At 44.4% G+C, this 13,376-nt stretch overlaps 1 protein-coding gene across 1 annotated transcript in view; it reads right to left on the bottom strand.

Annotated features, from left to right (window-relative positions):
* Nucleotides 1–12,460, bottom strand: part of LOC140191953 (sonic hedgehog protein-like) — a 174,992-nt gene extending 162,532 nt beyond the window's left edge. Inside the window, exon 1 of the mRNA XM_072249877.1 lies at nucleotides 12,303–12,460. Within this exon, the coding sequence (XP_072105978.1) occupies nucleotides 12,303–12,455 (153 nt within the window). The 5' untranslated portion in view covers nucleotides 12,456–12,460. The remainder of the gene's footprint in view (nucleotides 1–12,302) is intronic.
* Nucleotides 12,461–13,376: the final 916 nt, after the last annotated feature.

Below are 13,376 nucleotides of genomic sequence, written 5' to 3'. Positions count from 1 at the left end.
TTAAGAAACATCTGGATGAGCACCTGAGTAACCAAGCCATAGAAAGTCATGGACCCAGTGCTGGTAAACGGGATTAGTACAAAAAGTGAGTATAGACAGCAGGCTGAAGGGTCTGGTTCTGTGCTGTGCAAAAAGATCACAGCTTTGTTCATCCAATCCTCTGATTTCTTTACTGTCCAATGACCTATCAGTCTCAGCCTTGGATACATTAAATGATAGAGCAGATACTGCTCCCCACTTCACTGGGGTTGTAAATGGCAAGCTTCAGGTGGATACAAATCAGCCCACATCACAGTAACTGGGGTCACAGTGATAGGAGGCTGGACAAATCCACAAAATGTACCATGTGCACCCTGCCCACAGCACACTAACTGATCAGACCACACTTTGGACTGACCCATCAAGGATCAAGGAGAAGGAAAACAATAGGAATTCTGCAGATGCTGGAAATTCAAGCAACACACATCAAAGTTGCTGGTGAACGCAGCAGGCCAGGCAGCATCTCTAGGAAGAGGTACAGTCGATGTTTCAGGCCGAGACCCTTCTAGTCAGTTAGTCCTGACGAAGGGTCTCGGCCTGAAATGTCGACTGTACCTCTTCCTAGAGATGCTGCTTGGCCTGTTGCGTTCACCAGCAACTTTGATGTGTGTTTCAAAGAGAAGGACCTCTTTTGTTTCTGAATGTTCAAGTGTGTACTGTTAACAGTTTCACATCGCAAAGTAGGAGAGCTCGAGATTTCACATCTTAAAGGGAAACTTCAGCAATTTCATCAGCTCCTTCTATTTCATTGGCAGGAATCGCTTTGTGTGGGCATGAGCTGAGGGGTCCCCTGTGAAATAAGTCAATGATTTTTAAAAAGGCAAAAAAATTGTTTGCTTTAGTATTACTTGAACATTAATTTGGATAATTTTCTATAGGCCATGCTAATGAAGATATAATTAACACTGGATTAAAACTTGGTGGGGGGGAAATAAATAGCAGTGATTTTCACTTGCAGACATTGAGGATTCGCACAGAATCCCTCCAACTTCACACAACCTCAGATTCCAGAGTAGTCACAAAACAGTCTAAAGGGTAACTGGTACTCATGACCCTGACTGGGTCTTTCTGCACCCCTCTGTCGACAATTGTAACACAGGATTGACATATTTCACACCTCATCCCCACACAAAGCGATTCCTGCCAATGAAATAGAAGGAGCTGATGAAATTGCTGAAGTTTCCCTTTAAGATGTGAAATCTCGAGCTCTCCTACTTTGCGATGTGAAACAGTTAACAGTGCGCACTTGAACATTCAGAAACAAAAGAGGTCCTTCTCCTTGATCCTTGATGGGTCAGTCCAAAGTGTGGTCTGATCAGTTAGTGTGCTGTGGGCAGGGTGCACATGGTACATTTTGTCGGTTTGTCCAGCCTCCTATCAATGTGACCCCAGTTACAGTAACATGGGCAGAGTCTAAGCTGATTGTGACTGCTTTGTCTGAATTCAAATACTGCTTAAATTCTTCTCACATTGAGAGTCAGTGCTGCCCATTTACCATTTTATTTTGACGTCATTCTCTTTTATTTATTCACTTTACGGGATGTGGCCGACTCTGGCAAGCTCAATGTTTATGGCCATCCCTAACTGCCCCTGAGGAAGTGGGAGAGCACTCCATTCTTGAATCGCTGCAGTCCTTCTGGTGAGGGTGTACCCACGCTGTTGCTGGGGAGGTATTTAGACCCAGTGGCGGTGAAGGAACAGTGATCCATTTCCAAATCCAGAGGGGTGTGATTTGCAAAGGGAACCTTGGAAGGTGACATTCCCCAGAATCGGATGCTCTTCCTCTCATTAAAGAGGTAACTCTGCTGGGTTACGAGATCACGAGATGCTCTCTAGTAATTTGCCCAAGGCTCTGACCATCAGCAAACTATTTTACTGAGGCAGACATCATTTTAAACCATGTCATTTCAGGCAACGTATACACATACACACTCACTCCTCTGGACCAGCCTCAGGATACCTAGCTGGTCAGCTTAGCCCAGGGATACAAAGGATAATGTGTCACCCTTGCCTCGGATCGGCACAGACTGGGGATTTAACACAACTATGTACCCAGAACTGCATATAAGCAGCAAGATAAAAAGCTCAACAGCATCCAAACCCTACTCTCTCAAATTCTGAATTTAGATCTTGCTTACATTGCTAATACTTCAGAAAGATCGTCGATAATACATCACTCAAAAGTTATTGATAGGACTTCACTCCAGGTTATCCACAAGAGGTACATTGTATATCATACAACATAGAACAGTACAGCACAGAACAGGCCCTTCGGTCCATGATGTTGTGCCAAATTATATAAACCTACTCCACAATCAATCGAACCCTTCCATTCCACACAGCCTCAGTTTTTCCCCACATGCCTATCTAAGTGTCTTAAAAGCCCTTATTGTAGCAGCCTCCACTACCACGCCCAGCAGTGTGTTCCATGCACATATCACTCTCTGTATAAAAACTACCTGTGACATCTCCCATAAACTTTCCTCCTCTCACTTTAAATGCATGCCCTCTGGTAGTGGTTGTTCGTTTCAAAATTATTCTCTTAAAAGTTACCCAACAGTCTAAGCCTCCTCCACAGATGCTGCTTAACCAGCTGAATATTTCTTGCCTTTCCACAACTCGGTATGGTTTATGACACAAACAGCCGAGAGCAGGATGCCGTGGGGTGTAGGCGGAGAAGAACAAAGAAAGCCACAGGGACAGCACCGGAATAATTGTCGGTCAGTAACAAATGCGTGGAAGAGGGATTCAGCAGCAGGTCAGCTGAGCCAGGGCCAAAGATGGGTGGTGTCACTGAGGTGACCGTGGTGATGGCAGGGATATATGTCTAAAAGTTGACTGAAGATCACACAGCCAACATTAAAACTCTTGCTTACCAGCAGAAATTGGGCGCTAGGAAGCAGAGTTATCTAAACAGAGGAATTTCTACTCATTCATTAACAATGTCAGATAAGCAGTCTAAAAAATTTGAGATAGTGCGGGGTGGAGAGAGGTGGAAGTGAGGCAAAGCTGTGTGTTCTCAGTGTACGAGGAGGAACTGACTCTGTGTCTTTTAAAATTGCTGAGAGGAAGAGGCCAATTCTAGGGGACTGCTAGGGTTAACTGTGCCAATACACTAACACAGGATAACTACAAATGATAGAGGAGATTCAGTTCTCCATTGACTGTAAGATATAAGAGTAGAAATAGGCCATTTGGCCCATCAGGTCTGCCCCAACATTTGACCCTGGTTGATTTTTTTTCTTCAAACCCATTGTCCCGCCTTCTCCCCACAACCCTTAACCCCCTGACCAGACAAGAACCTATCAATGTCTGCCTTAAGTACACCCCATGACTTGACATCCACCACCTTCTGTGGCAATGAATTCCCTCTGGCTGAAGAAATTCCTCCTCATGGCAGTTCTAAAGGGATGCCCCTATATTGAGGCAGTGTCCTTGGATTCTTGACTCTGCTGCTAATGGATTCAGATTCGGATTTATCAATGTATTTTGAAACACGCAGTGAAAACGTCACTTACGTTAACAACCAAGGAGGTGCTGGGGCAGCCCATAAGTATTGCCACACATTCCTGTGCCAACGAAGCAAACCCACAATGTTCAACACAACACAGAATAACACAACCAGCAACAGCAACCAGAGAACAGCAGCAAATTAAGCCCCTTTCCAACCCCCTTGTACACACAGGCCTCCAGCCCCAGGACAGGCTGTCTTTGGGCCTCCAGTCCTTGGGTTCAGACTCTCAAACTCTGGACATTGAGTTTCCAGCCTCCGGTCTCTAGCTCAGACTCGCACACTCAACTTTTGCGCCTCTACCTCCAGACTCACTGACTTCAGTCTTTCACCTTTTGGACTTTCTACCTCCGGACTTGCCTACCTCTGGCCTTCAACCTACAGCTTTGCCAACTGTGGATAAAAGTAGATCAAATGGAGCGGATGGAAACACCTTCCCCACGTCCACTCTACCTAGATCTTTCAATATTCAGTTGGCTTCAATGAGATCCCCCTCATTCTTCTGAACTCCATCAAGTACAGTCCCAGAGACATCAAACACTCTGTGTACATTCAGCCTTTCATTCCTGGGATTATTGTTGTGAACCTCCACTGGACCCTCTCCAGGGCTGGCACATCTTTCTTTAAATATTATAAGAGTCTTCTCTTCCTGTGCCTGGAATGATGATATTTCCTCACACACCCACCCCAATTTTATCATCCAAGTGGTTTTCCCAGCAATTCCAGTCCCTGGTGAGACCACACCCAAAGTTTTGTTTTCTTTATTTAACAAAAGAGATTCTCCAGGCTTATTCTTGGGATGAGGGGGTCCTGTTATGGGTGGCACATCAGATCTGTATTCGTTGGAGTTTAGAAGAATAGTGATCATATTGAAACACAAGATTGTGAGGAGATGTGACAGAGTGAATGTTTAGATGTTTCCATTGGTGAATGAGGGACATAATTACAGGTAAGGGAGTGGTCATTTAAAACTGACGTAGGAATTTCTTGTGAAGAGTGGCAATTCTCTTGAAATAACCCAAGTGATCCAGCCTCCACAAGGGATTTCCCTACCCGAGGGGTTATTTGAAACAGAGGTGGATACATTTTTGGAAGCCCATGGAAGTGAGGGTGATGGGGAACTAGTTAGCCATGATCGTGTTGAATTACAGAACAAGCTTGAGGGACCGAAGGGCCTAGGGGCCTACTCAAGCTCCTGTTTCCCTATGTTTCGATGTGCACTCCCTTATCCGGGAGCTACCCCCAGCACATCCTTAGACTGTGTTGGTTGTTGACGTAAATGGTGCATTTCACTTTACGCTTCGATTGTACGTTGGTCAAATGAATCTTTTATTTAGAAGATCAAGGTGGATCTTTTGCACTTGCATCTGATGTAAGGAGCCTTTTCACTCGCTCACTGTTACTGATCTTGTACTCCAATTAGAAAAGAAATACTTTTCACAGATCATTGCTTGATCCAACACATTGGATTTAGTTTATTTGGTTTACAAGAAATATGAATGCACCCAGTACCATCATTATTTCACATTCCACTTGAAGTTTTACTGGGGAAACCATCAACCAACCTTACCCCTTCTCAAAGAGGCACTTTACCTTAAATCCAAAGAGAGGCTTGGACATGGATAGGATAAGGAGTTATGAAAATCCATTGGACACCAAAGTAACAACTCTCATTCCTAACTGCTCCCTTGTTTCTACAAGTAGAAAGATGTCACATAGCTCTTTACAGATCAGGAGGAGGAAGTGGATACCAAGGTTGATGGTATCCTTAACAACACTTCATACCACAAGACAGAAGCAGAAACAGATTGTTATTGTACAAAGCTAACTGTGGGTGTTCATTGGATCATTCAGTTTGGAAGGAGCTATGAGGTCTGAGGAGAACCCAGCTTCTACACATGACCTGTACAGTTCTCCTGGAGCATCACATGAAGAGCTGGAGGAACTCAGTGGGTCAGGCAGCATCTGTGGAGGGAAATAGACAGTTGACATTTCAGATCTGGGACAGTGACTCTCTATTTCCCTCCACCGAAACTGCTTGATCCACTGAGTTCCTCCAGCAGATTATCCATTGCCCCAGATTCCAGCATCTGCAGCCTCGTGTGTCTCCATTTCTTCTCTAACCTACTCAGGGTCTTTGCATCCTTCATAAAAGAAATGGTACCCAATATATTAACACAGTCCTCCAGATGAGGCCAAACATATAAAGGTTTAGCTAAAGGCCTGCTTTTGTACTCAAAGTCAAGGATCTGGAGTGCTTTTTCAAATAGTCTCAACCTTCTGAGATATGAATGTCCAAATTTCCCCAGTGTCAGTGTTCCAACAATTTAGATGTTAGACGTGGCAGACAGCCTGCTGGAGGAGCTCAGCAGGTGAGGCAGCATCGGTGGGAGGACTGAAATCATTGATGTTTCAGGCTAAAACCCTGCAACAGGACAGAGTGGAGAGAGGAGATGGCTAGCATGGAGAGGGGAAGGGGAATGGCAAGAAAGGACTCTGAGGTGATTGCTGGACTGAGGAGGGGGATGAGACGATCGGAAGGTAATACCAGGTAGGGGAGATGAGTGGGTGGAGTAGTGAGACAGCAGCGGGTAGGTGATAGTTGGAGGCAGAGAGAGTGAGAAAAGAAAACAGACAACAAACAGAGCAAGGTGGAGGAGGGGAGTATGAAGTAGTGCCCGACACCTCACTCATTAGAAAAATGTCCAGTCCAACACTGGAGTGACAATATGGACATCTTTGCTCACTTCCAATTACTATTCAATTAACACATAACACCCCTTCCACAGGTTTGAATCCAACCAGAGAATTTAATAATTCTGTACCTGGTCGCAGAAAACTAATGTGGAACAAATCTGTCTCTCCCTCTCTCATTTCAGGAGTGTTTTTAAAAGCTGGCATAACTGCTGGTCGAGAGGTTTGCTGGCTGGGATATCATTCTTGGCTTGTGAATTCCTGACTAAATTACAACCCCTTGCATGTAACTTCCTGCAATGCAACATGCTTTCCTCCACTTCCTGGCTGAGGGGTTTAAAAATAGTGAAAAGTGTGACACATTATGGGTTGGGATATGCAATGTTCAAAATCAAAATAAAATTGTTTTAGTTGGTGGTAAATGTACAATTAACGGAGTGTACCTCTCCCACATTCCGGAATATAGTTACATTGCCAAAATCCATTCCAAAGACACTGGACTTTTTCAGGATGGGAGTGAGTTTAAGAAATGTTTCCTCTGCCATTAGGGCTTACTGCATGAATTTTATTAAGTTCTATGCTTATAATCAGGAAAGTTAATCAGCAACTCCTGACAGTAATCAAGTTTGATAGAGACGTGCAATTTGCAGAAAATCATTTCAGCAACTCCACAAAACTTTATACCATTTGGCCCATGGACTAATGTGCATGCAAAAATAATTTTACACGGGCAAGCTCAAGGCAACAATGTGTTGCTCCTTTAAAACATGGGAGGGGAGACTCCTGGAGTTAATATTCCCCATTCAGGTGAACAGAGTTAATTTTTCTCCCTCAGTTTCAAGCAGGGCTGAGACTCAGGAGGTTTCAGTAAGTAGCCATTGGGCAGCCGGTTAATATTGGCAGTATACAGAGCATGGCAAGCAGAATTGTGTCTTTACCCAGTGCTCTCAACACAGAGAATGAAGAGGCTCCAAAGGTGACCAAGCTGACTTACTTTATTCCCCATCCTAATCCAGAGACAAACTTACCAATTGTAACTCCTTGACTATTGCTGCAGCTTAATATTTGTTCAGCTGCAATATGGGAGCCATAAGACCATAAGATATAGGAGCAGAATTAGGCCATTTGGACCATAGAGTCTGCTCTGTCATTCAACCTTGGCTGATCCTTTTTCCCTCTTCCTCAGCCTCACTCCCCGGCCTTCTCCCCGTAACCTTTGATCCCTTGGCCAATCAAGAACCTATCAATCTCTGCCTTAAATGCACCAAACAGCCTAGCCTCTACAGGTGCTTGTGATAACAAATTCCACAAATTCACCAGCCCCTAGCTAAAGAAATTTCTCCTCATCTCTGTTTTAAGTGGATGCCCCTTGATCCTGAGGTGTGCTCTCTTGTCCTAGACTCCCCCACCATGGGAAACATCCTTTCCACATCTACTCTGTCTTGGCCTTTCAACATTCAAAAGATTTCAATGAGATCCCCCTCATCCTTCTGAATTCCAGTGAGTACAGACCCAGAGCCATCAAACGTTCCTCATATGATAACTCTTTCATTCCTGGAATCATCCTTGTGAACCTCCTCTGGGCCCTCTCTAATGGCAGCACATCTTTTCTAAGATGAGGAGCCCAAAACTATTCACAATACTCAAGGTGAGGCCTCACCAGTGCCTTATAAAGCCTCAGCATCACATCCCCACTCTTGTCTTCTAACGTCTTGAAATGAATGCTAACATTACATTTGCCTTCCTCACCACCGACTCAACCTGCAAGTTAACCTTTATGATGTTCTGCACAAGGACTCCCAAGTCTCTTTGCATCTCAGATTTTTGGATTTTCTCCCCGTTTAGAAAATAGTCCGCACATTTATTTCTACTGCCGAAGTGCATGACCATGCATTTTCCAACATTGTATTTTATTTCCCACTTTCTTGCCCATTCTCCTAATCTGTCTAAGTCCTCTGCATCCAACCTGTTTCCTCAACACTACCTGCCCCTCCACCAATCTTCATATCTTCTGCAAACTTGGCAACAAAGCCATCTATTCCATCATCTAAATCATTTATATACAGCATAAAAAGAAGTGGTCCCAACATTGACCCTCTGGGGAATACCACTAGTTACTGGCAGCCAACCAGAAAAGGATCCTTATTCTCACTCACTGCCACCTACCAATCAGCCAATGCTCTAACCATGCCAGTAACTTTCCTGTAATACCATGGGCTCTTAACTTGGTAAGCAGCCTCATGTGTGGCACCTTGTTAAAGGACTTCTGAAAGTCCAAATATACAATATCTACTGCATCCCCCTTATCCATCCCCATTTATAATCTCCTCAAAGAATTCCAACAGGTTTGCCAGGCAAGATTTTCCCCTCAAGAAAACCATGCCAACTTGTCCGATGTCACCAAGTACTCCATAACCTCATCCTTAACAGTTGACTCCAACATCTTCCCAACCACTGAGGACAGGCTAACTGGTCTATAATTTCCTTTCTGCTGCCTCCCTCCTTTCTTAAAAAGTGGAGTGACATTTGCAATTTTCCAGTCATCTGGCACTATGCCAGAGTCCAATGATTTTTAAAAAATTATTACTAATGTCTCCACAATCTCTACCTCTACCTCCTGCAGAACTCTTGGGTGCAGTTCATCTGGTCCGGGTGACTTATGTGCTTTAGATTTTTCAGCTTTTTGAGCACCTTCTCTCTTGCAATAGTAACTGCACTCACTATTCTTCCCTCGCATCCTTCAACACCAGGCACACTGCTAGTGTCTTCCACAATGAAGACTGATGCAAAATACTCATTTAGTTCATCTGCCATCACCTTGTCCCTGGTTTTCATTTCTCCAGCCTCATTTTCTAGTGGTCCTATTTTTAAATACTTGAAAAAGTTTTTACTATCTACTTTGATATTTTGGCTAGCTTTCTTTCATATTTCATCTTTTCCCTTCTAATGATTATTTTTGTTGCTCTCTGTAGGTTTTTAAAAGCTTCCCAATTCTCTGTCTTCCCACTCAGTTTTGCTTTGTTCTATGCCCTCTCTTTTGCTTTTGTAATGGTCTTGACTTCCCTTCTCAGCCATGGTTGTACTATTTTGCCATTTGGGTATTTTTTTGTTTTTGGAATACATCAATCCTGCACCTTCCTTATTTTTCTAGAAACTCACACCATTGCTGCTCTGCTGTCATCCCTGCCAGTGTCTTCTTCCAATATACTTTGGCTAACTCTTGGTCCACAGTAAGCATTTGATTCAACCACCAAATCAATAAGGCATTGCACATTCAAATATTCAACAACTTGCATAACCCAGATTATCTACTGGCAAAATGCAAATCTTAAACAACAGGGCAACATATATCCAGTACAAGTCTTACACATCAAACTGTTTGCCAGTCATGCGTCATATTGCCTTTCAAGTAAGAAAATATGTTCAAGTGCATTATGGAGTTGAGAGGTAAGAAAACCAACCTGAATTAACACCTCTGAGTAGCACAATGAGACAGTTTATTAACTGCAGGGATGGGGCTCCCACAAATTAATTTTCCACAAAGCAATCTCAGCCCAACAAATAAAACTAGGAGGAATGCCAATGCAGTTCTCAAGGAATTAGGCAATGCTGGTACAGAAAATGTGAATGGGAACAGTAAACATACATGGAATATGATCTAAGGTCAAAGGCCAGAGGTTAGCAGCTCTGCAGATTATTCCCATTAGGAAGAATCTAAATCCCAGTGGCTTTGACAAATGGAGCAGTGATTTAAGTATTCAGCAGGAGTTGTTAAAGTCGGAGACTGGATCTGTCACAAAATAAATCCCACAAGGGCCCTGAACCAAGACTGGTTTTTGGACCGCTCTCTGCAACACAAATTGCACCCTTGGAGGCAGGGAGATCCGAAACACGATGAACTGTTCTGGTCACACTTCACCAATTGGGAATGGTGGGTGAAAGGTGAACATTGGAGACTTGGCCAAGGCTCACACTTCCCAGCAACTGCACGCATCACTTTTACTGTCACCTGTTAGCTGCAGGCAATCCACTTAAGACGGAAGAATTTATTAAACTATTGTTTTAAGCACTGAAAATATTTAATCTCAAACTTTAATCTGACATACTCCCAGAAGTTACCTACCTTCAGATGAGTTATGGTTTTCTATATTTCCTTCCATCCCACCAGATCACCTTCCCCATCCAGCTAACACAACATCTTCCCCTTTCTTCTCCCAATGTGACTGCAGGACAACCAGAAGGGTAGAGAGGACCATAGGATTCGGTTACAGAGAATGATTGATCAAACTGAAAACATTTTAGTTGAGTAAAAATGTGACATGACTGTTGTTGTTTGGACTCTGAAGGGAGAAGAGAATGTCACAATGACACTCTGGTTCACCTTTACCAGGGGACATCAGAGGGCAGGGACTCTGCTTGAAGAGTTCAAAACTAATCCACCCAGACAACACACTCTGGAAAAACATCCACTGTTTCTCTCTCTAAAAACGCTAGCTGGCCGGCTCAGTATTTCCAGCATTTTCTGTTGAGTTTGTGCTTCTGCGATATGTTGCTTTCGCCAGCACATTGAACAAGTGGCCAGTCTCTGGGTCAGGCTGGCCACCCCGGGGAGAGAGTAGACACAGGATGTGTTGGGAATTTATACAACCGTAAACCGGGTAGCTGTCTTTCTGAAATAATTTCCCGGGACACAGTCTATGATTAGCTTAATCTGCGACATGATAAAGGCAAAGGTTTAAAAAGGTTTGAAAAGACAGGTGACTTGGATCTGTGATTCCCTGAGGTGTCCATCTCTGGGGGTTTGCCTTTGTCACGTCTGCTTTAGTTGTAGATGAACGGAGAGAGACAGATTGCAATGATTAGTCAACAGCTCAATTACGTTTGTAAATGTTAGACCGTGTGACCACAGGAGGAGAATTGGATGGACTTTGGTTTTTTTACCATCTAGTGAGACCTTTGTTAGTGGAGAAAATTGATAGAGCCTCAGTAATTATATCTGATAATTACACAGCCTCACTGTGTAAGCTGCAGAATGGAGCATGGAATAACAGGAATTGTGCAGGAGGAGAAGACTCCTGTTTTGGGAGACTGGTGCTAAAAATAGAAAACACCCAAGTGACATGAAACTTTGCTTTGACTGCCAAGCTCCACTTGCAGTCTTATTGGAGTCAAGATGGAAATGCCGGGTGTGGAATATTTGAACAGATTAAAATAAATGTGCTTAATGAGCCAGTGGTACCCAAGGGGGTCACAGCTTTCTAAATGAACGTGCCTGGTTGCCTTACGCAGGGTGTAAAGACAAAGCCCACAGTGAGCACATCCAAAGGATTAACACTCAAAGACACCATCTTGTGTATCAGTGCCACGTCCCATCTCCCACCTCCGGTTAAGTTTGTTATCGAGTTCAGGAAGGGATCAGATACAAAGCTTGGATCCCACTGTCTATGAACATGAACACACACACACACGCACGACCAGATTAGAACAAATACTCCAGACGTGCAAGTTATCTACACCGATTTTCTCACACAGGCCTGGCCACCAGCAGAGTCTCCAATGCCATTGAAGTTGGAGCAAATTCTTCTGTCACTGGGTCAAAAACCAAGAACACCCTCCCTGAAAATAGGTGGGGTCAACTCCCACCTCACTGACTGCAGCTGTTCAAGGAGGCACCACATTCTCAAGGGCATCTTGGAACGGGCAATGAAATGGTGTCACAGACCGTGAAGTCCACATCCCTTGAATAAATATTTAAAAACATAGCAACATTTTGGAGAGTCACATGATGTCCCATCCAATCCCCATCTTTGAGCTGCTACAGTACATTTTATTTCCTCATTTATGCAAACTAAGTAGGTTGCCTTGTCCACAAAGGGGTTAAATTAGAGCAGAATAAAAGGCAAATAAAACAGTTCAATTTATTTTCTCAAGTGTGTGTTCATTAAGGAAGGAAAAGGAAGGCAGGAAATGCAATCTCTGTATCTAGCTTACATTTACTTCTCCAAAACAAAAAGTTAAAAATCATTGCAAGGGAGAGGCATATTGGGCTCTTGCTTACCGCATCGTCTTTGCTCTGATCACTGACAGGGGTAAGAGCTGTGCTTGCAGGGTCCCCAGGGTGTGGCTTTCTGTCCGTCTCTTGCAGGTAGTGGCTGACACTCGGCTGCCTCCCCCACACAGAAATGATTGGAGATTTTCTTTCCGCTGACATTCAATAAATCAGCAAGCTTCATGACAGCATCTTGTCCCGGTATGATTGAGTCTAACTTGTGTGGGGAGGGAGGGGTGGGGGCAGAGGGTGGATTGGGGGGGGGGGGGGGGCGGAGGCCCAGCACAATAAGAAAGAGGCTCTGAATCACAGTCCTGAGCTGCTGTGACAGGAAACGGCAGGATATCAATAGGACTTGGCTCCTGAGACGGTTTCGAACTGGCTGATAGCCTGGCATGAGAGACAGGCTCTCTCACCTCATTGTGTGGGTGAGGCAGCTTCACCTCGGACCTTACAGCGGTGGTAGCTGCAAGGCTGAACAGGGAGAGCTGCATGTGCAGCGCTGTGCCCGAGCATGGGCCATTGCTGGCTCTCCACATTTATCACACCAGTGTTTTCATCCTCCCCAACTCTTATTTTTAAGAAGGAAAACAAAGAAATAATTCTCCTCAAGCTACACTCACCCCACTGCCCTCTCTTGAAGCATCTCACCCATTCGCCAGGGACAGAGAGGATCATACAGGACAGAGGCAGGCCCTTCAGCCCAACTCATCTATGCTGTGCCAGGGACCAACCCACATTGGTGCATTCAGCTGCTTGGCACCAAAGAGCAGCAGACTTCCTCAATCCCAAGGTACAGCTTTTGCAACAGGGATCACTGGATGGTGGGTGGCAAGCCCTGCCAGGGCTTGGATGTGCACAAGGCTGAACGTGGCACTCTTATTGCTAAACTTGAACTCGTCCCTGCAGACCTGTGGGTCTTGGTACCACCGCAGCTGATGCCTTTGCCGACCAGCTCAATGGAGAGGTAGCTTATTGACCACATAAATGGATGAGACCATTGACTAATTTAATATTTGCAAATAATAGCGAGCAGACCACAGCCAGAATGGAAACGACTGGGTCACTCCCCAGTCGATTCAA

Source organism: Mobula birostris, chromosome X (genome assembly GCF_030028105.1).
Source record: "Mobula birostris isolate sMobBir1 chromosome X, sMobBir1.hap1, whole genome shotgun sequence".
NCBI lineage: Eukaryota > Metazoa > Chordata > Chondrichthyes > Myliobatiformes > Myliobatidae > Mobula > Mobula birostris.
The sequence above is the reverse complement of the archived record's forward strand: the minus strand, read 5'-3'. Positions and strand labels throughout refer to the sequence as shown.